The sequence below is a fragment of the Pipistrellus kuhlii genome, unplaced genomic scaffold (assembly GCF_014108245.1).
Source record: "Pipistrellus kuhlii isolate mPipKuh1 unplaced genomic scaffold, mPipKuh1.p scaffold_m20_p_2, whole genome shotgun sequence".
Taxonomy (NCBI): Eukaryota; Metazoa; Chordata; class Mammalia; order Chiroptera; family Vespertilionidae; genus Pipistrellus; species Pipistrellus kuhlii.
The window spans coordinates 26,056,729-26,080,906 of record NW_023425515.1 but is presented as its reverse complement, the minus strand read 5'-3'; the positions used below and the strand labels follow the sequence as shown (position 1 = coordinate 26,080,906).

Below are 24,178 nucleotides of genomic sequence, written 5' to 3'. Positions count from 1 at the left end.
CAGAAGGTAGCCCTCACTAGATAGTTTTGTAGTTTTCTTTCCTTTAACACCAGGACTTTTTTTTTTTTTTTTTTTAATGACTTCTCCTATATTGGATATTATTACCATTAAAAATATATATCATGTACAGATATTAGCAGCTGTCATTATTGCACACTGTACTATTCTGAACAACTACTTTCACTTCTGAGGATCCAGACATGAGACAAGGTATTTGTTGGTGAATCAGGTTTCTGTTTGCAGAGTTGTGAGCAAATACTTGAAAAATGTTGCCTACTTAGTAGCTGATTCAGATCGCAGTCCTGGACATAGTATTTGATATAAATTTATTAGTAACAATAGGATTTTAAAAACTTCAAGGCAAAAGATTTCTTGGAAAATGAAATATTGGAAAAATTTAAGGCAAAAGAGTCTTGGAAAATTAGAGAAATACAGAAAACTATATCTTTTGCTAAATATGCCTTTGTGGATGAAACTTTATAGTCCTTTTTATGACATCTGGCTTATTCTAGTTCCTGAAATCTTGATTATTTTTACATTTAATTGTATGTACTTAAAATCAAACTTTATCAATAGTTTGATTAAAAATACGTACAATATTAGATATCACTTAAATTTTTTGTTAATGTTGAAAGGTTTTTGTTTTAACATTTATTAGAAATTTTAATCAGTTTGGTTAAATAATCTTAAAAACTCAACAACCTTTGTAAACTTACTAGTAAGTAATAAGCTTTATACATAAAAGAGGGAGATGAACTGCTTTGTGGCCTTAAAAAAAATAATCTGTAGTCTTTTACATTGGTTAAATAAATAATGCTGACAAATTAAAGCACCTGTGTCAATCTCTAGAAGTGGATTTTGAAAATTCAGTATTAAAGTTATTGAAATTAATAAGATATATTTTGTTATATGAAAGGTTCCTTCTCTGAGTGCTTTTGAATCCGTGTTAAGTATAATCTTTACCAGTGAATAATAAGAAAATTAATAACTTAAACACTTTCCTCTGACTCTAGCTGGGTTGGCTCACTGGATAGTGCATCAGCCTGCGGACTGAAGAGTCACAGGTTCGATTCCAATCAAGGGCACATGCCCGGATTGTGGACTCGATCCCCAGTAGGGGTTGTGCAGGAAGCAGCCAATTAATGATTCTCATCATTGATGTTTCTCTCTCTCCTTCTCCCTTCCTCTCTGAAATCAATAAAAATATAAAAAAGTAATAATAATAAATAACTTTCCTCTTTAATTATAGAATAATATTAAATAACTAAAATTAATGTCCCAAATGGGTTAGAATGGTATATGTGTGTATGTTATTTCAGGACAGATATTTTTCTGTTTATTTGATAGCCTATATAATAAAAGCCTAATATGCTAACTGTCCAATCAGCCAGTCAACCAATCAAAGTGTAATACACTAATGATATGCTAAGGTCACTCAATTGCTTGCTATGATGTGCACTGACTGGTAGGTGAGCTTGCTGCTGGGGTCCGGCTGATTGGGACTGAGCAAGACAAGGATTCCCAACCTCCCGCATTCCTCCCTGTCCTTGATCATGCACCAGTGGGGTCCATTGGCCTAGCCTGCACCCTCTTGCAATCTGGGACCCCTCAGGTGATGTCGGGAGTCAGTTTCAGCCTGATTCCACAGGCCAGGCCAACGGACCCCACTGGTACACAAATTCATGCACCAGGCCTCTAGTTTGCTTATTAAAAAAATCATTAGAATCTTGAGTAGATCAGAAGATTAAAGACATGTAATTGCATGCATACCTTTTTGTGGGTACTCAGATATTTTTCGTAATTTAATCTTTGATATTAATATAATAAAAGAGCCTGGGATGTAGTCCTTTGGCAGTACACTTCCTGTTATAATGTGTGCCATTTTGGAGACTTAGTGTGCTTGTGAAAAATAATATTTATTTTAATTTGTCACAATTACAAGTTAACAGAAACAATCGTAAATCACCAAAATAGACTATAGAATATCAGAACATTTATTTTAATTCTCAAAATTAAAAATATGTCCTGACTTGCATGTTACCTTTTTGGAAACCTTATTCATTTGTAACATAGATACTGATTAACAACTTGGTTTTAGTGATACATTTACAAAATATTTAGCCACACATTTCCAAAACTTTATTTTTAAACTTTTCTTTTCAAGCTAATAGTCGTTTCCCTTGTTTTTAAATTCAAAATCTTGGAATTTATTTTGTTAAAATTAAATTAGGAACATCTTATTAAAAATATTTTTAGCAATCTTTTAAGATAGTATGGTTTGTTGTTGTAGGTTTACCAAGTGGAAGATATGTGTGAAGAAGAAATGCCAGAAGAGTCAGATGAATGTATCCGCATGGACAGAACCCCACCACCACCCACGTTGTCTCCAGCAGCTATAACTGTGGGAAGAGAAGATTTAACTTCTGACCACCCTTTGTTAGGTAAGGAAATGTCTCAATTGGGGGGATTTTTTATTAGATTAATGTTAGTAATGGGAAAGTAATTTGTGTAAATAATTACAGTAAAACAAGAATTAGGTGTTTGTTTTTTTTAAAAGAAACAATTAAAATAACTGATAAGGAATCACTCAAATGAAAAACACATGTAGCTTTCCAATTTTTATTGGTTTGTACAGATGTGTTTCATATGCTCATTCAAATTCATATGTCAAGCTATTTCTATCTTAAAAATTGGAATAAATCAAAGTTCTATCAAAAGATTTAATTTATATTTTCCCTAAATCACAATGCATTCTAAGTTGTATCTGCGCATTGCTCATAATTGCTTGTGATTTAGACTGAATAAATCTTTTAAAAGTGTTCTTTTTCATACAGTACTTAAATTAAGCCTCACTAATTCTTAGTAGAGATGGATTAAAAATTTATTGAGCTTAAGTATTCAAATTCTTATTCATTATGTCACTACTACTTTTAAGTTAAAGTAAATCTTATGTATGTTCCTCTTCACAATATCAAAATGACTATGAATTCTAGATGTTTTACTAAAACATTAGTATGATCTATTGCCCAGTGTCTAGAGCTTAAAAAAGATACATTCTGTGTTAGGTTTTTTTTTTTGTTTGTTTTTAATTTATGAATATTTTATTATACTTAGATCAGGGATTGGCAAACTAATACTTCAAATCTTTCCTGCTGTCTGTTTTTATATGGCCCATGAAGTAAGGGCAGGTTTAAATTTTTAAAATGGTTGGAAAAACTCAAAAGAAGAATAATATTTCATGTTATGTGAAATATAAATTACATTGTTCTCTGCAATACAGCCACATTCGTTTGTTCAAATATTATCTACTAGAGGCCTGGTGCACGAAATTTATGCATGGGGATGTCCCTCAGCCCATCCTGCACAGTCTCTAATTCAGGAGCCCTCAGAGGATATCCTACTGATGTCCTGTGGGGAGTGGACCTAAGCTGAAGTCTGGCCTCCCTTTGCAGGACGCGATCAGGCTGATTAGGGAAAGGTGCCACCCCCATCACCCAGCTGCTGCTGCCACTGCTGGCTGCTGCAGCCGCCAAGAGTTTTTATCCACACAGAGTCCAGTCTCTTCACCATCCTATATAATAAAAGTGTAATATGCAAATAGACCAAACAATAGAATGACCAGTTGCTATGATGCACACTGACCACCAGGGGGCAGATGCTCAACGCAGGAGCTGGTCAGTGTACTCCCATAAGGGAGTGTCTCTCAGCCAGAAGCCAGGCTCAAGGCTGGCAAATGCAGTGATGGTGGCGGGCAGGTGGTAAAGAGCAAAAGGTCCTGGACTGAAAGAGCCCCAAACTATGAGAAGGATGTCTGACTGCCAGCGGACATGCCTAAGCCAGCAGTTGGAGATTCCCCAAGGGCTCCTGGACTGTGAGAGGGCGCAGGCCGGGCAGAGGGACCCCCCCCCCCCCCCCGATCCCCCACAGTGCATGAATTTCGTACATTGTGCCTCTAGTAAATAAATAACTTTTTTTTAAGGCATTTTCAAGGATATGACATTTCATAGGATATGACATTTCTTTATTTTTATCTTCATTTCTATATTTTTCCATTGATTTTTAGAGAGCGTGGAAGAGAGAGTGAAAGAGAGAAACATCAATGAGAGAGGGATACTTGGAGTAGTTGCCTCCTGCATGAGCCCTGATGTTGGCCCTGGCCAGGGAGGAGCCTGCAATGTAGGTACATGCCCTTGACCAGAATTGAACTCGGACCCTGAAGTTGGCAGGCCAAGGTTCTATCCACTGAGCCAAATCGGCTAGCGCAGGATATGATATTTCTTATCCTCGCTAACAGCAGACCTTCATTTTTATCTCCAGGAGTGTGGTGGAAATACACTAGATCACCTTTTTGGATTCTTATATCCAAGTTACTAAGAATATTACCAGTTGCATACAGGGAGCTTAGCCAATGTGCAGTCAGTAAAGGTGTTTCCTCTGCAGCTCATGTGCAGAGGCAGGACTGCTGGTGCGCCCCAGCTGGCAGGCCCTGTTCTCTGCAGGCCTGCTTGCCACTATAGCAGCTGGCAGGCAGGCCCTGTGCTCTGCTTTCTGCAGGCCTGTCTGCTTGCCGCTGCTGTGGCTGGCTGGCAGGCAGGCCCTGCTCCCTGCTCTCTGTGGGCCTTCTTCACCTTGCTCTTTGTGGGCCTGCTCGCCATGGCGGCAGCTGGCAGGCCCTGCTCCATTCTGCTCTGTGTGGGCCTGCGCCCTCCGTGGCTTGCCTCACTGCACAGCAGTCACCTACCACTCACCTGCGTACGCAGCCTTCTTCTGAGGAGTCATGACTGTTATGGCGTCCTGGCTAATTTGCATATTACCTCTTTAGATAGATAGATAGATAGATAGCTGCTATTGTGTTACTGCAGCAAAGATGAGTAGTTACAAAACCCATATTGTCCTTTATAGAAAGTTCATTAACTTCTGACCCAGATAATACAAATGTTGGTTCAGGGTTCGTTGGAGGTATTCTGCCTATTGATTATCTCTTGGTGCTCGTGATCACTTCAGATAAGAAGAACCACTGTATCAGGCATGGAAATGAATTGTAATGAGGCACTGATTTTGCCCCCACAATAACCTTTGCCCTCTCTTTTCTTCAACATGCCACATTTCTAATCCTTCTGTTCTCTCCAGCTTTTATTCCTTTATTATAGAAGAGAATCTCTGGAAAGCTTTAAAAGGGGAAAACCAGTTTTGTTCCAGTTTTTCTCTCTTCTTAAAAATAGAAAACATTTAGTCACTAAAATTATATAAAATATTTAATAAAATAGTTTAATATTAATGCCTTTGTATATTCAAAACAATACTTCAAAAGATAGATTTAAGAAAATATAACTATATAAAATTTTTGTATTTTCTGTACACTGAAAATGGATTTATGTTACCGCAGATTTTCTGGAATTTTGGTTGAAAGGCAGAAAGAAATTTATAGTAATTGGATAATTACCTTGCATTGTGACTGTAATTGGATTACCTGAAAAGTATCACTATTGGTACTCAAAGGAAATTGTAAAATTTTTAAAATATTGGAACACAAGTATATCTTCACATATTAGGCAAGGGATATAGTCTGAGATCCTATCAAGCCTGTCCTGCTGGCTGTATTGTTTAAATACAATGTAGACTTTTGAATCTTCCTATAATTTACTACACATTTATTCTTTTGTATATGAGGGGGAAAAGTAAGCAAGGCTGATATTTAGAATAACTCTCATCAAATCATGGAATAAACTAACCTGAAAAATAGAGGGACTTGTTTCCATCTAGAATCAGTTTTCATAAGTCTCTGCTCTTTTTAATTTTTCTCAGATATATGTATTTACTGATATTCCTTGCTATTAGCTGGTTCTGTTTTTCCACTTTCACACAGGCAATAAGTTTTCAGTGCTACTGAATGGATGGATAGGTAGAGTCTCCATCACAGGCTGGTGGGACTATCTTTATATATATATATTTCAGAGAGGAAGGAAGAGGGAGAGAGAATAGAAACATCCATGATGAGAGAGAGTCATGGATTGGTTGCCTCCTGTAAGTCCCCCACTGGGGATCAAGCCCACAACCTGGGCATGTGCCCTTGACTGGTATTGAACCTGGGACCTTTCAGTTCATAGGCCAATGCTCTATGCACTGAGCCAAACCGACTGGGACGGGACTGTCTTATTCTGATCTTCAAGAGTTTGAAAGGGGGAGAATCCAAGATGCTGCATAGGTAAACACCTAACTGCAGCCGCACACAACAATTTCAATAAAATAAAACTAAAATATAAAATGGACTTTGCCCAGAGCTACAGGAAGTTGACTGACTGAAAATTCTACAAAAAGAAGGAAAGAGAAAACCAGAAGGAAAATCAGAGGAGCTGTAAAAGCCTAAGGTACGGAGACATGCTGTGCGTGTGTGCATGCAGAGAGGGAGCCGGAGAGGAGGCGGAGGCTGAGTGCCTGGCTGGCGATCCCTAGCAGGAAGGAAATAAAAGCCCCGGACTGGGCTGAACCCCAGAACCGACAGCGTTGAACCCCAGTTCTAGGCCAGACCCTGGGCACCTAGGCTCAAACAGAGGGAGACAGGGCTGTGAAGCGGAATCACAGGGAGCGGCGAAAAGCAGAGCCCCTGGAGTCGCGCACACTGCGCACAGAGGACGGAATGTTGACTGATGCTGGATTGCCCTGGTGGGAAGGAAACAAAAGCCTCGGCTGAGCTGAGCCCCAGTTCCAACTGCTCTGAACCCTAGTTCTAGGCCAGAACCTGGGGACCCAGGCTTAAAGAGAGGGAGCCTGCGCTGTGAGGCAGAATCCCAAGGGAGCTGCGAAAGGCAGAGCCCCCAGAGTTGTGCACATTGCGCACAGAAGATGGTCTGTTGACTCTGATGCTAGACTGCCCCAGCAGGAAGGAGACAAAACCTCCAGACTGGGAAGAACACAATGAGGAGCGGGAGCCACTGCCGGGCACAGGCAAGCCAGCCGCCAGCAAGGAGCTGGGCGACAGGGCTCCCAGGGGCGAAGTGCCGCTGGGCCCTCGACCGCTGATCGCGGACCACAGAGCCGATGCCGGGGGCGGCTTCCTGGGCGGCGCTGACCCCGGCAACAGGCTGAAGCCATGCAGGAGGCCGGGGAGAACAAGGGTGCCGCAGGCCAGCCTGCTGAGCTTCCAGGACGAGGAGGAAGAAACCGAAGAAGTTTCCAATGTGAAGGAATCAAGTTATAGCAAAAGATAGTAAAAATACTTAAGAAAGAATACAAAGAAGATCTTGAAAAATCGAAGATTAAGACAGAACTCAACTTAGCAGCCAACATTGCAACATAAATGCGTTTAAAAAAAAAAAAAAAAGACAATGTTGGAGCGGCGGCAGCCAGGCCCAGAGTGGCCAGGCCCAGGGCAGTGGCAGCCAGCCCCGGAGCAGCAGCAGCCAGGCCCTGAAGCAGCAGCAGCCAGAACCAGAGCAGCAGCAGCCAGGCCTGGGGCATTGGCAGCCAGGCCTGGGGCGGAGGCGGCCAAGCCCGGGGTGGCCAGGCCTGAAGCAACCAGACCCGGAGCAGCTGGGCCCAGAGCAGCCAGGCCCGGAGCAGCAGCAGCCAGGCCTGGAGCAGCCAGGCCTGCAGCGGCCAGGCCCGGAGCAGCTGGGCCCAGAGCAGCCAGGTCGGGAGCAGCCGGGCCCAGAGCGGGAGCAGCCGGGCCCAGAGCAGCAGCAGCCAGGCTCAGAGCATCCAGGCCAGGAGCAGCCGGGCCCGGAGCAGCCGGGCAGGAAACAGCCAGGTTGGGAGCAGCCAGGCCCGGAGCAGCAGCAGCCAGGCCCATAGCAGCAGCATCCAGGCCCGGAGCAGCAGCAGCCAGGCCCGAAGCAGCCAGGCCCGCAGAGGCCAGGCCCGGAGCAGCCAGGCCTGCAGCAGCCAGGCCCGGAGCAGCTGGGCTCAGAGCAGCCAGGTCGGGAGCAGCCGGGCTCGGAGCAGCATCATCCAGGCCCTGAGCGGCAGCGGCCAGACCCGGAGCAGCTGGTTGTGGAGCGGACCAGAGCAACAGAGGCCAGCTCGCTCCTCTCCTGCCCATGCCCCAGGGCTGCTTCTCAGACATGGCTGGAAACTTTAGGGGGAACTTGAGGGTCTGCTGAATCAAATGATGAAGGCTTAGATCTGGATGTGTTGAGTTGTTGTAGCGCTGGGGTGTTGATCTGTGAGTGCCTTGTGTGGGGCCTGGATGAGATTGGTTGATCTATTTGGAAGTGTCTTTTGTGTGAAGTGTATCCTTGGGCATGTGGAGGTATTATTGATTTGAGAAAATGCTAAGTAATTGATTTGCTACCTGAAAAATTTAAAAGTTTGGAAAGTTTAAGGTCTCTTGCCAAAAAGAGGTTTTAAAGCTAACACCTTAATTTTAATGGAGAAAGGGGAGGACAAGCCCTTCCCACCCAGAGCAGGTAATCCAATTCCAGCCAGCAGCTATCTTTAAACAATGTGTCCATTTACATTTGAATGGCTATGCCTTTTGATAACCTAAGGGCAAGTTTACATGTAAATAAGTTTCTCAGTTCCCAGGGCAGAAAAAACAAGGTTTAAAATTATTAGATTTTAAAATTTATTCTTAAAAATATAAAAGTTTATTAATTAAAACAACAACAACAACAAAAAAGGAAACTAAAAAAACTGATGAACAATATTAACTGTTGATTATAATAGAATCAGAGATTCAGGAGGAGAGTGGACTGACAATTCTCGGGGGAAAAGGGTAGTGGTGGATGCGGGAAGAGACTGAACAGAAACTGTGTACCTATGGATGAGGACAATGGGGGTGGGGAAAGGACAGAGGGTGGGGTGAGAAACTGGTGGAGGGGGGAAGAAATGAGGAACCTTTGTAATAATATGAACAATAAAGATTGATTTAAAAAAAAAAAAAAAGAGTTTGAAAGGGAGGAATTACAGTGATCCAGGCCAACATTTTGCAATTGCCTGGTAGTACAGTATTCCTCAAATTGACATTGATGTTGCCAGAGACGAGTTTAAAACACACACAATAAAATAGAGAATGTTTGTGCATGCATTTGAGTTAGCCTTACTGCTTGAAATAAAGGTGATATAACCTGTATAGTTCACTAAAATCTTTACTTATTTTATGGATTTCATAATCCATATTTATTTAAGCACCAGAGGCCCGGTGCATGCATTCGTGCACCAGTGGGGTCCCTCGGCCTAGCCTGTGGGATCAGGCTGAAACCAGCTCTCTGACATCCCCCAATGGGTCCCAGATTGTGAGAGGGCACAGGCCAGGTTGAGGAACCCTGCCAGTGCATGATAAGGGCTGGGGGGACGCAGGAGGTTGGCCAGGAGGGACCACAGGAGGGTTCCAGGGTGTATATGGCCTATCTTGCTCAGCAGCAAGATCACCTACTGATCAGAGCGTCTGTCCCCTGGTGGTCAGTGCATGTCATAGCAACTGGTCGATCAGTTGACTGCTCCCTGGTGGTCAGTGCACATCATAATGATTGGTCAACTGTGTGCCCTCTGGTGGTCAGTGCACATCATAGCGAGTGGTTGAGCGGCCTTAGCATATCATTAGCATATTACATTTTGATTGGTTGAACGGCCAACCTGCTAACTGGACACTTAGCATATTCGGCTTTTATTATATAGACTAGTGGCCCAGTGCACAAAATTCATGCATGCAGGGGAGCAGTTCCCTTGGCCCAGTCTGCACCTTCCAATCGGGGACCCCTTGGGCAATGTCTGACTGCAGGCTTAGGCCCAATCCTTGTGGGATTGTGGGATCGGGCCTAAGCCTGCAGTCAGACATCCCTTTCACAATCTGGGACCTGTAGTTGGACATCCCTCTCACAATCTTGGACCACTAGCTCCTAACCATTAAAACTGCTTGCCTGCCTGATCACCCCTAACTGCCTCTGCCTCCCTGCCTGATTGCCCCTAACCTCTCTGCCGGCCTGCCTAATTGCCCCTAATTGCCCTCCCCTGCTGGCCTGATCTTGTCCCCAACTGCCCTTCCCTACCAGCCTGATCTCGCCCCAACTGCCCTCCTCTGCCGGTCAATTTGGTTCTGATTGGTCGGTTTCTATACCAGTCAGTATAAAAAACTTGGCCTCTTAGGCAGTCATTGGTTCCTCAAACTTCACCCAGATTTGGTTCTGTTTGGTCAGTTTCTATTGCCAATCAACATCTCTGGGCCTATCAACAGGTCCTGATCAGAAAGGCGGGGCTGATTAGCAGCCTGGGTGGAGGCCTGGAGATAAATGGAGGTGTGGCTGCTGGGAGAGAAAAAGAGAGGCAAGTCCTGATCAAAAGCTGCCACAGAGGCAACGGATCAGTCCCTGCTTCTCTTTTTAGGCCTCTTTCTGGCCCTGTTTCGCAGTCCCTTCAGCAGTCAGTTTTGGGACACCACACCTGCAGTGGAAGCAGTCAGTGCTAGACTGCCATGGCAACTCAGCACTGACTGCAGGACTGACTTCCAGTTGGTCGAGGCTTGGTCGTTACGACGCAGGGTTTTTATATATTAGGATACTTTCAAAGTGCTTTTATTTCATCATATAATTTGGAATATATAAATAGTAACAAAGAAAATTCAATATCTATGCAGCTTAAAATTTTTTTGAAAAAGATAGCTTAATATCTATTAACTTAAAATTTTTTTTGAAAAGCAGCAATTTCAGTTATTATTTTTAATTTGACATTATAAAACATACTCATGTCTCATGGGACAGTTTTTTTAACCCCGGTTGGAATGATAAATGAGCAAGTTACCCCCTTCTTCTGTAAAATGGGGCTCATAGTAGTTTCTATTTCCTAAGGTTATTGTGCATATTAAATGAGGTGATAAACAAAGATTTTAGCCCAGCCAGTGTAGATCAGTGGTTAAGCATTGACCCATGAACAGGAGGTCACAGTTTGATTCTATTCTTGGTCAGGGTACAAGCCCAGGTTGCAGTCTCAGTACCCAGTAGGGGGCGTGCAGGAAGCAGCTGGTAAATGATTCTCTCTCGTTATTGATGTTTCTCTCCTCCCTTTCTCTCACACATGTGTCAAACACAAGGCCCGCGGGCCAAATCCGTCCCTCCAGGCCTTGCAATGTGGCCCGCACCACGCTGTCATCACTGCACTCCGCTGCGTTTCCATCACAATGACAGTTTATGACTGTTCAGTAAACCATTCGGCCCGCAATTTAGGCTGGATTTTAGATTTTGGCCCCTTCTCTGATTGAGTTCGACACCCCTACTAAAATATTAAAAAATAATAAATAAATTGTTAGAATGGCTTTTTAAGCACCAGATATTAGCTATTATTGTTATTTGTGATTATTTTAAAATTATCTTTCATATTTGCTGGGCAGAATGATAAACATTAAACATATTTTTTTTCCCCAGAGGAAGTAGAATTACCTGCTGTGGCATCAGTCAGCGCTTCAGTAATTAAATCTCCTTCAGATCCTTCACATGTTTCTGTTCCTCCTCCTCCACTCCTACTTCCAGCTGCTACCACAAGGAATAATATTACATCTATGCCCCATAGCATCCCCAATATAGAAAACAAACCTCCACAGGCCATTGTTAAACCACAGATCTTGACCCATGTTATTGAAGGCTTTGTAATTCAAGAGGGATTGGAGCCATTTCCTGTAAGTAACAAGCAATTTTGTATTTTTAAAATAATTCATGTAATATTTTAAAATTTAGTCTACTTTTCTCTAATAAAAAACTTGTCATTTTATTTCAAAAAAATTATCACTCTTATATGTAGAATTTATCATTCTATATATATCATATATATACTCTAAATATAATTCTAGAATTTTATGCTAGCTATGTAGATGTATAAACTAAGGATATAAATATATCAATTTTATAATTTTTAGAGAAAGATAGTTGGAAATTTATTCCATTTTTTATTTTATAAATAATATTATTTCCAAGGGAATATTTTTGTATATAAATTATTCACATTTTAAATAACTTCTTTAGCATAAATTTCTTATAAGTACTGGCATGTATTTATATTTACATGTATATTTGTAAGATTCTATATATATTACTAAAGTATTTTCTGGAAATATTATTTAAACTTATTAACACACCATAAGTATATAACCTTAACAGCACTGAATATTAGTTTTTTACATAAATTTTACTTGAGGCATATTAAATATATTAACTGAAATGAACACAGTTTAAAAATATGTGGATGATTATTTTCTAAAGTTAAATATATAAACTTTTCATAAGCTATTTTTGACCAAGTGTGGCAGACTCACATTCTTAGATAAAAGAAAAGATTCTGGTTTTTAAGATTAGCTCAGGGTTCATTACCAAATCAGTAATTATTTTTTATATGGACTGTTTTTGCTGAAAGCAGTTCTAAAATAATCATTATTCATTACCTAAGTATAGTGATCATACTTTAATTTTTTGTTAATTTTAATGTTAATATTTGCAGCCTTTTCCCATTTCTTTCATGATTATAGTAGATTTGGTTGCTGAATTAAGAATCATGAGACTTGAGTTCTGGTTGTTCTTTCTTTTGTAAAGAACTCACCTAAACACTGAACAGTAGTTTTCTTATCTCTATTTATTTTTATTGTAATTGGTATACAATAGTATATTAGCAATATTCTATTAGTTTCAGGTATATAATATAGTGATTTGACATTTATATGCCTTACAGTGTGTTCATCACACTAAGTCTCATTGTGGTTTTCATTTGCATTTCCCTGATGATTAATGATATCATATTTTCATATGTCTCTTAGCCATCTGTATGTCATCTTTAGAGAAATGTCTTAATGTGCTCTGCCCATTTTTTGCCATAACTGTATCTGTATAATACACATAAAAATGATCTATCCTGAGGAGATAACCCTACATATACTAGTAAAAAGCTTTATACATGAAAAATCTTTTTTTTTTTTTTTAATATATTTTATTGATTTTTTACAGAGAGGAAGAGAGAGGGATACAGAGTTAGAAACATCGATGAGAGAGAATCATCGATCAGCTGCCTCCTGCACACCCCCTACCGGGGATGTGCCCGCAACCAATGTACATGCCCTTGACCGGAATCGAACCCGGGACCTTTCAGTCCCCAAGCCGACGCTCTATCCATTGAGCCAAACCGGTCTCGGCAATACATGAAAAATCTTAAAAGTTGTTACAGAAAAAAATTAAAGAAACTGGCAAATAAAAACATATTACTGATATTTTAAAGAAAAAACTTTTCTTAACTACTTGCCTAAACTAGGTGCTAAGTTTCATTTGACAGAGACTTTGAAGCATCCATATTGCTGACGACCTGAACTATAGTGTTCATGTCCCAGATGGCCTTTACTTTCTCAAGGAAAAAGCACCTGATGACTGTGTCAGATCAATTGGACAAGCAAATGATCACTGATACCATTTTTTCAAGGGTTTTTAAAAAAAATTGATTTCAGAGAGGGAGAGAGAGAGAGAGAGAAACATCAATGATGAGAAAGAATCATTTGTTGGCTGCCTCCTGCACACCCCTACTGGCAATCAAGCACACAACCCGGGCATATGCCCTGAGCGGAAATTGAACCAGACCTCCTGGTTCATTGGTCTATGCTCAACTACTGAGCCATACCAGCTGGGCTTCAAAAGTTTTTTTAACCAACTTATTTCTAAAAGTCTTTAAAAAGATCATTTTATCTTCTCTCTGTTTTAAAGGTGAGTCGTTCATCTTTGCTAATAGAACAACCTGTGAAAAAAAGACCTCTCTTGGATAATCAGGTGATAAATTCTGTGTGTGTTCAGCCAGAGCTACAGAATAATACAAAGCATGCAGATAATTCATCTGACACAGAGTTGGAAGACATGATTGCTGAAGGTCTGTGGATTTTACTTAAGATACTCTTAATTAACTTTGATTTTCACTGCTTGAGACAGAACATGGATTTTTATTTCACAGAGATTTTTACTTGGAAGTATTTACTTTTTTTTTTTTCAAATAATGCATTATTTGATTAAAATAATGGGAAAGGTAACCAGATTCTTAATGGCCAATTAATAAAAGTAAGACTGGTTAATTTACATACTATCAGTTAATTTGACTTTTGAAAGAATGTGGGTGGGAAAAATTTCATTATATATGAAAGTAATTCAAAATTTTAGCATCAAAACAACTTTCTGTATTTTTTTTTTCAAGCTGACTTAAATAAATGACTGTTTTATTGAGTTTCCTTAAATAAAGCTTCTGAGTTGTTTGGATTTAGACCTTCTTTATTCTATGTTTGATGTCTAATTAATTAACCTCAATATAATAGCATATTCATCTGAAATTAATTCGTTCATTTTTGAAATTTTTTTATAATCTTTACCTGAGGATATGCTATATATCTCCATGGCACAATGTACTAAAATTCATATCCTACAAGGTGCTTTTTGAAAGTGTTCCTCCTGCAGGGTAGTGGCTTTGTCTTATTCATCTTCATTTTTCTTACAGTGCTTAATAAAGTTATTTGCACGTTTTAGACATATTGCATTCTTAGCAAAATGAAGCTTTAAAATGTATTGCCTATGTATAGAGTAAACTCCATAAAATTTTTATGCAATGCAGGACAAGGAGGGAATTTATGGAGGTGATTGGTTTTGGAGGCTTTGCCCTGCCAAAGTGGCTATGGATTGGAAAATTCAAAGACCAAAAAAGAAAGAAAAGAAAAATTTAAAGATCATTCCTTTAAGTTTCCTGGAAGGTCTGAACTAGCAGCATCCCACCAAAATAGAGGCTAAATGAAAATTTGCCACAATTAAATTTTTGTGAGTTTTTTTTTCTTTCTGTTCCCTTCTTTTTTAGAGACATTAGAAGAAATGGACAGCGAGTTGCTGAAGTGTGAATTCTGTGGGAAGATGGGATATGCTAATGAATTTCTGCGATCAAAACGATTCTGCACTATGTCGTGTGCCAAAAGGTATTTCTTTTTTAATTTCCTAAAGCACAGACCAACCACTGTAATAATACCAAAAAATGTGTAGGATTTACCAGTAGTCAAAACTAGATATTACAATATAGAGGAATACTGTCAAGTAGATATTATGTGGAGCTACTTTGGTAGTTAGTTACTAAATTTTGCTCTTTGAAAGTTATATAGTCATAACACTTAACAGTTAGTTTTCCAGCATAATTTGATATTGAAGTAGCAATCTCCTGGTAGTAAGAATATATGCTTAGGAGAATCTCTCCTGTGAATAGACTACTAGTCTTCAAGGTATTCAAACAGTTTTTGTTTTATCACCTGATTTTTGTTTGTTAACATTAAAATACCTGGATTTACTTTATTTGTTTTAAAATGTTTTGTTTTAATGTATCCTATTTTAAGTTTCTAAATAGGACAGCTGACCATGTTCCCTATACTGTTAAGTTGTCAGTAAAATATCTCTTTTCTAAATATATATTTGCAATAGTAATATTACAGGTAAATAGTATTGATAACAAAATACCTTCATTGATCTTAGTCTCAAGTTTAGTTTACATTAAAAAAAAAAAAAAGCGACCTCTGATTCTGATAGTGCTAAAAATTCATTAACAGGAACCTGATTCAAAGTGGAGAGGCCAGAAGGGGGAGCTCTCATGACCAATGATGATCACAAGACACAATAGGGAAACTAATTGTCTTCCTAACTTACTTTACCCCTATATATTAGCATTTCCTCTCTTTCATTGAGGAAATAGAGTAGAAAAATAGAAGAGCAGAAGGGAAGTGTCTAACTCTTCATGTTTTACCATGGTTGCTTATACTAGGTTGCAATTCCTTGTTCTTGAATAAATCCACTCGGCTGGAGAGATATCTGGCTGACTTTTTGTTTACAATCAACGTAATAAATCCTAATGTTGGTATTTACCATGAAAGGTGAAATGTATTACAGGTTGATTAATTTGAAATTTGTTCTCTATTTGAAAAAGAATTTAGGATCTTCATTTTATACATCTAGGGAATCTCTTGCTTGAATTTATTATTTAGTGTGGTGCCACTAAAATATACTTAGTAAAACTTAAGGTAAGTTTTGTACTATTGAATAAGCAATTGAAGTATTTTCCTTCCAAAATGGCTTCATTGATTATCTTAGTTGTCAATCCGTTACTCAGATATTCTTTTATGTTATTGATAATCCTAATAAAATTATGTAACTCCTATTTAACTTGGGAGTTTTCCAGTTTGTACACACCACAGGAAAGAACTGTGGCTCTATGATTTTAAAAGATTGAAAACTCCGAGGGGAAGGACTACTGTTTTTCAGAATATTTTAAATTTCTTGACTTTTTAGAAACATTTCAGGTGTTTTAATGCTACCGTTATTCTTCTCCAAGAGATGATTGCTGAGTTGTCACATATTATACCTTTAGGTGAACCTCTTAGAAGATTGGGGGTCCTAACATAGGGAAATGCAGATGAGAGAGCAAAGGGGAGAGGATAAATTAGGTCAGGGAGGAATTGCTGCTGTTTACGACTGTCCTGGAGATCTAAATATAGGGACTAAATAGCAAGTGGAAAGGTAGTCTCTCTTTTTTGATCTTTAGTCAGTGGGGAAAGAAATTTTGTCAATTGATAAGAATGGAAATCAGAAACCGACAGAGCTGAGCCCATGGAAGAGCATAATGAACATAGCAGAAGCTTGTTAAATTGTTTAGGGTAAAATGAGGGGCCATCAGGACATCTTTTTGTTTCTTATATTCTTAGGGGAGGGGAAAAGCCTGTTCATTCTCATAGTGCCCCTTACTTTCACTTCTTGATATTTTTATAAAATGTACGTGAGAAAAATTTATTTCATACATTGATCCTAGAAAGTTATCAATACCAAAGTTAATTGGGATTTATTCTTGTCATTTTCCTGCAAAATCTTAGAGCAAAAGAGTTTTGAAAACATGAAATTACAATGGCAGTTGTATATGTGTAAAAAAAATGAACTGCATGTATTTTTCTTAGCCTTTCTGATTTTTTCTGAAATTTCTTTCTTAGATTATTTCTTTTCATTCTTCTTTCTAGGAATAGGGTAGGCAAACTGTGCCCAGACAAAATCATTCCTGTAGCCTTTATTTGTATGATCTATGAGCTAAGGATGGTTTTTAAATTTAGGGATAGTTGAAAAAAAGTCAAAAGAATCATAATTTCGTGACACATGAAAATTATGAGAAATTCAAATTTTAGTGTTTCTAAATAAAGGTTTATTGGAACACAGTCATGCTCATTCATTATCGTGTATGGCTGCTCTCATGTCATAATTGCAGAGTTGACTAGTTGTAACAGAGACTTGAATGGCCCACAAAGCCTAAAGCATTTACTATCTGGCCCTTTATAGAAAAAGTCCCCAGTCCCTGTTCTAGGGCCTTGTAACCCAATAAATGGCATAGAACTCTTTTAAGCTACTATTATGCCATATAAAGGTCTATTAAAAAATATTAGATAGTCTATCAATTTGAAAGAATTCTGTATTTTTAAATTTCTTGAAGAGTGAGAGCTATGAATTCCTTGTATAATTTTGAAATCTCACCTTTACATTTTAACTCTGATTCAGTAATATATTTGAAAAAATTTTTATTAGCCATTTGAGATTTTGTCTTTCTCTACTGTATTAAGCTATTTTTATTAATCTTCTTTCAGATATTATTATTTGGGAAAATACCAGGTTGGATGAACATTTAAATAGTTATTTTATAACTTCTTTTTCTCCTGGAACCTTGAATTACTTTGCTGCTGTAAAAATCAGTTGCCCTCTCTATTTTACAGAAAGTTTTCCATTATCATGCTGTTATTAGCAGAAAATATCAATTCCTATCTAGTATTAGATTGAGAGCTATGCATTTTACAGATATATACAGAAGCCAATTTTTGTCTGTTAGCATAAGTAAATCCATTGAACACTATGGTTTACTTTCTGAAGTATTATAGTTCTTAATGAAGTATATGCTACTTATTGATTCACAAATTCTCTTTAATAATTACTAAGTAGTGTGTCCCATATATTGTTTAATATTTTTTCTTACTTGAATTTCTTAGGTACAATGTTAGCTGTTCTAAAAAATTTGCACTTAGTCGTTGGAATCGTAAGCCTGATAATCAAAGTCTTGGGCATCGTGGCCGTCGTCCAAGTGGCCCTGATGGGGCAGCAAGAGAACATATCCTTAGGCAGGTCTGTAGAAAACTTGCTTCAATGTACAATTCCCTTTTCAGTAATGCAAGGAAAGTGCAATGCTGTATTTTACTTGTACTACATTTTCCAGCTTCCAATTACTTATCCATCTGCAGAAGAAGACTTGGCTTCTCATGAAGATCCTGTACCATCTGCTATGACAACACGTCTGCGCAGGCAGAGCGAGCGGGAAAGAGAGCGTGAGCTGCGAGAAGTGAGAATTAGGAAAATACCTGAGAACAGTGACTTGCTGCCAGTTGCACAAACAGAGCCCTCTATATGGACGGTTGATGACGTCTGGGCCTTCATTCATTCTTTGCCTGGTACGTAATTCAGCATTTTGGCCTTAATGTTTTTCTTGTGCATTCACACACAGGAATGATGTTAGATCCATCTGCACCTGTTGCATGAAAGGGTTCAAGAAGTATATATATATATATATATATTATATTATATATATATATATATATATATATATATATATATATATATATATATATATATATATAGTAGTTAAATAGCATTTGCTATTGAAATATCTGTTTCCTCTTGCTTATTCCCTCAGCACAACTGGGTATTTTCTCATACTCTCAAGTCGATAAAAACTGACTAATCCTGCTTCAGCTGTGACACTTCAGCCGGTGAAGGTATTAAAGGTGCTCTCTTCTCTTCAGTCTGATTTCTCTCAAGAGGTCAGTAGAGAGATTGAGTCAGACACTTCTTCCCTCTGCTCTTCTCTTTTTCTATTCAGCTTCCTCCTTATTTCCTAATTTAACATTTAACCTTTTTTTAAAATAGGAGAGACTATAATTTTCTTTTTACATTTTTGAAAGCTAATCAGGACCTTTTAGACTATGATTAAATTTTGGTTTTTTTTTTTAAAGGAAGCTGCATTCTTTGATTCTTGCAAAGAGTAGATATCAAGAATAGTTCCAAAATTTGATTTTTTAACTAGACAGCTAACATTCAGTTATGATCTTCTATCCCAATAGAATAAGTAACTTCTTATGTTTTTCTGCTCTCATTTTTGGATTTTTTCCATGGGCTTATTCTTAATGTTCTTTAACTTTTTTTCTTTAATGTGACAATAATCTTTATGTACACTTTCTCCAAGGGGCTGGCTACTAAAGACATTTTGCACCTTTACTCATGATGAAACCTACACAATGGTTATGTATGTTAAGACGATATATATTTTTTAAGTCAACAAATCTTGTCATTCACTTTGGCTTTATGAATATGGAACACAAGGAAATTTTTAAATGTTTGTTCAATTTTGGTTTTATTCTGAATCATACCATTTATCTTAACATAAACATTTCAGAAAAATACATCTCTTTTGCAGTTCTCTGCAAGTTATTAAAATTTATCCAGCTAGTTTTGCTAATTAATCTTTTTATGAAGGCCACTGTCTCAGAAGTAAATTTATAGCTAATGTGCTGTGAGAGTGAAGAAAGCATATTTAGCAGTATTATTGCTTTAAAAAAATTGTCAGCCATTTTACCATATGTAAAGAACTCTATGAGATTTTTATTAAATTCTTTTTTCTTTTAAAATATATTTTTATTGATTTCAGAGAGAAAGGGAGAGGGAGAGTGATAGAAGCATCAATGATGAGAGAGAATCATTGAACAGCTGCCTCCTACATGCCCCATATTGGGAATCGAATCATGACCTCCTGGTTCAAAAGTTGACGCTTAACCACTGAGCCACACCTGCTGGGCTAAATTACTTTTTCAATACCTTGTTTTAGAAATGCTAAATAATTTTTGTGGTTTTCCTCCCCCCCCCCTCTCTCTCCTCCTCCTCCTCCTTTTTCTTTTCTTTTTTTTAAAATACATTTTATTGATTTTTCACAGAGAGGAAGGGAGAGAGACAGAGTTAGAAACATCGATGAGAGAGAGTCATCGATCAGCTGCCTCTTGCACACCCCCCACTGGGGATATGCCCGCAACCAAGGCACATGCCCTTGACCGGAATCGAACCCGGGACCCCTCTGTCCCCAAGCCAACGCTCTATCCATTGAGCCAAACCGGTCTTGGCTCCTTCTTCTTTTTTTTAAGAAAAAGAAGATATAGTCACTTTTAAAGAAAGAAGAAATTGTTTTAAGAGGGATACATTTTCCATGGGAAGATTTTTAAGCATATACCTAAGAAAACTTAGGTGTAAGTTGTGCTGACCATGGAGGTTTAGAATATGCATTAAAACTGATGTATTATGGTGAGTCTTTATTGTTTGTGGTTTTAATACTTAATGAAATAAATTTTAGATTTTAGACTAGTTTATATATCTTGAGATTTAACCCTAAAGTCTATACTGATCTGGGCTCGACTTTGATTCTGTCATCTTCAGAAGTAGTCTTAATTTTCCAAATGGGGTGTGTGGGCTGTTTTAGCTGGGGTTCTCATTTGGTGGAAAGTATTTCTTTTCCTTTGGGGATGAAGGGTGGTTCATATCCTAAAGAGAGTAGGTTGGCAATCAAATAAATAATTGGTAGTAGTGAGTCCTCTGTCACTTTATATGCTTTTTTAGGACTAATTTTCTAATCTTTCCCATATCCATTTGCCATGAGGCTACTCTTGGCTGCTTTATTGGAACAAAGGCTAACTCCTTTATTTCATTCTTGCTTCATTTGAGTTAAAAAAATGATTATTGCTTATAACTTTAGATGCTTGTCTTACTGAGTTCATCAAGACACTTAATTTTATTGCCAGTGTTTAGAGAACATTATATGTCACTAAAAGGAGACTGCTTTAAAATTAAGAATTGCTTGAGTCTGCTTAATATAACTCTACTAAGTTATATTAACTGATTAAATGGGAGTATTTCCAAACTTTTATAGGTTAAATAACAAGCTTATTTGTATGATCCTTATATCTTTTTCAGTTTTTTCTCTCTGAAATGCCTGTAGTTTAAGGTAACTTTCATACCAGAATAAGCGTTTATCTTCATATCTCTTATGTTCCTCTGGTCTTTGTAAACATCCTTTTGGGCCTCTTTGAGCTCATTCAGGGCTGTTTGTTTGTTTGTTTTTCTGAGTAGTCTACTCCCAGTTTTTATCCTAGAATGAATAAGCTTGTAAGTTTTGTAAGCCTTTGCATTTTTCTTCTAGTTGAGGATAGGCTTCCCTCTTTTATCCTGGCGCCTACACTTAACCCCTAGAGTTTTCTCTTCTCTTTGTGTAATGTCATCTTGTTCACCATTCTGGTGGGATCATATAGAGCTGGTATGCAGTACACCCAAATCTCATAGCTGTTAGCAGAAAGAAAAATTATTTTTATATAAAGTTTTGTGCATTATACTATTCTTTCTGTTTTTAGTTAATTGCAGTTATCTTCTTCAACTCTTCCTTGAAACAGTTAAATTGCAAATATCAACTTACTCTGGATTTATTGATCTTAGAATCTGCAGTAAATTAGGTTTCTTTGTAGTCATATACAGTATAAGAATTACATACAATATGACTATTTACTGGTTTTTATAATATTAACATTGGGATTTGATTTTTCTGTAGTATTGAATGGCAGGTCATAGCTTTTCACCAACTTTATTGAGGCCACTTTTTGTGCAGAGTGAGTTTATTTTGGGTTTCTCTGGAAAAGTGACTGGATGCTTTGGGACCCATGTCTGTGTGTTCATATCTGTGCACACCCTGATAGTTGCTTCTGGTGATGTAAAGCCACCTATGCTGACTGGTTACAATAGTTGGGATATATTTTGTACATATCCCTATGGTACAGCCGCTTCATAAAAGGAGATTTTAATGTCAGAAACTCATAGAACTTTAGCTCAGTATACTCAGCATCTAGAATTTTTAAAAAATTCATTTTTCTCGATTTTCTAGAAGCATATTTGCTCCTATCTTTTTCTTTTCTAAGTCACTTTATTTTTTAACTTCTGTACTAATGTATAGTATAATCCCCCCAACTTTAGAAAGTTGTGATCTAAAATTCTGAAGATAATGCATTCATATTTGATCATGCTGTTTCCCAAACTTTTTGTTCATTATTATTTTGCTAATACATTTATTGTCTACCGGCAAGAAGACATTTGAAGAGGGATCTCATAATGCATAGGAACAAGAACATGCTAAATATTTTCCTCATGGAGAGCTCCTTGTTTCTATTCCCACATGTAGCTCTTGTAGTTCTCATTACTTCTCATGGCTCCCATTTTCTGAATCTAAGTCCTACCCTATCTTTCTCTCTCTTCTTTTCTTCCCTGTTCTCTTGTAAGTAAGACTGAAGAGAGAAGAACATTAGTTCTTTCATATAAAGAAGGACGAAGTCACAACTAGACACAAGATTAGTCAGTTTTGTCTGTCCAGTTTTGAGAGCTACCTCTGGGAAAAGAAAAGGGGCTTTTCTATGGTGAGTAATTTCTTTTAACTATATAATTTATTTTATATGGTAAATGGGAAAAATCATAAAAATTCTGCAGAGGGTACTTTTGAAATGTCAATTTTTAGAAGTCTGAGAAATTATTAGGATACTGGAGACATTGATAAGCTGGCTGCTATATAGGAAACAAAAAAGATACAACCAACAAAGAAGGCAAAAAAAATATCCAAGAGAAAAGATGGCCACACAGCAAAATACAGAAAAAGTGGTTGTATTACTCTTACAGATGGCTCCTCTCTAGCAGATTCTATTTTTTGTTTATTATTTGTTTATTCACTCATTTAGTCCTTCACTTACCCAGTATATATATTTAGCATTTACAGTGCTTTGTGTTTGGTGCTGGGGTTATAGAAGATGACATTATCTATATAAACAAGAGAATGATACGTTTGTAATAGGAGGATAATCATTTCTGCAAAGTTGTATCCAAAGATGTAATGTAACAATTTCCATTTTTTTGTGTTTTTCCTGAGAATACTGATTTGAATAAAATAGACTTTAAGCTGTTAGTATTTATTCTTTTTTGTTTATTTTGTTTTTCTATTGATTTTTAGAGAGAGTGGAAGGGGGGAGAAAGGGAAAGAGAGAGAAATATCGATGAGAGACACACTGATTGCCTCCTGCATGCACCCCCACTGGAGCAGGGATCAAACCTGCAACACAGGTACACGCCTTTGACCGGGAATCAAACCTGAGATCCTTTGGTGTGCAGGCCAATGCTCTGACACTTAACAATACTGGCTAAGGCATTAGTATTTATTCTCAAATTTATTTTTATAATTTTACTGTCTAAGGAAGCTTCTGCATTTTGTATTCTCTTATCTCTTGGTTCCTTAATTCATTACCTTCTTGCTAGTTTTTTTTTATCCTTAGTGAGTAGGAGAAGTTTATTGAGTAACCTGACTGCAAAATTTGGTAATAAGAACATTTGTGGTTCAAGTAGATGCTAGCATTGTGTTTGTTACCTGATAAAGCACCTGGTTTAGTCTGAGAGCTGAAATATTGTTTTTTTGGCAAGAGGTTAGTTAGCAAGCCCCTAATTCCAACGAGAATTTATGTTTCAAAAGTGGAGATGAGTCCAATGATACTAAGATTTGAAGTTGAAATTACAAGTTGAGCAGTATAATACATTTTAGCAGTATTGCAATAGAACAATACTATAATCTGGATGGATTGGTTCTGACCTTAGTGAACAATAAAAATGTTTTAGATGTGCTGGCCAATTGAAGGTTGTAAATTAAAAGTTATAAGAGATAATGAAAGTGGTATTCTAATACATAAGAAAATATTTCTAAATTGTTATTTAAATGGCAGAACATTATATTTTATTCCTTTGTATACGTATATGTGAAGAATATATTATAAGTTCATGAGGTATAACAACTAATTAATCTAAACTTATTATATATGTGGCACACTTTGAGATGACACCATCATCCTTTTTTTGTGAAGATAAGCTATATCTAGATTGATCAATCCTTACATTTTACCTGATTCTTACTAATTATTTTTATGCTAGAGGCCCGGTGCACCGGTGTATGAAAATTGTGCCTGCACCTCTCGGGGAATGTCCGACTGTCAGACATCCTTCTCACAATCCAGGACCACTGGCTCCTAACTGCTCACCCGCCTGCCTGCCTGATCACCCCTAACTGC

The 24,178-nt window shown here is 37.8% G+C and overlaps 1 protein-coding gene across 6 annotated transcripts in view; it reads left to right on the top strand.

Moving 5' to 3' along the window:
* The window catches only part of PHC3 (polyhomeotic homolog 3), a 68,856-nt gene that overhangs the window by 39,020 nt on the left and 5,658 nt on the right, over positions 1–24,178 (top strand). For 3 of the 6 annotated variants that reach the window (XM_036443760.2, XM_036443757.2, XM_036443759.2), the window contains 6 exons: positions 2,291–2,441; positions 11,355–11,605; positions 13,665–13,824; positions 14,791–14,905; positions 17,990–18,122; positions 18,214–18,445. In XM_036443760.2, the coding sequence (XP_036299653.1) occupies positions 2,291–2,441; positions 11,355–11,605; positions 13,665–13,824; positions 14,791–14,905; positions 17,990–18,122; positions 18,214–18,445 (1,042 nt within the window). Of the gene's footprint in view, positions 1–2,290; positions 2,442–11,354; positions 11,606–13,664; positions 13,825–14,790; positions 14,906–17,989; positions 18,123–18,213; positions 18,446–18,687; positions 18,942–22,362; positions 22,493–24,178 lie in introns of those variants that run through there. The other 3 variants (XR_004988986.2, XM_045583663.1, XM_036443762.2) reach the window with 3 other exon arrangements.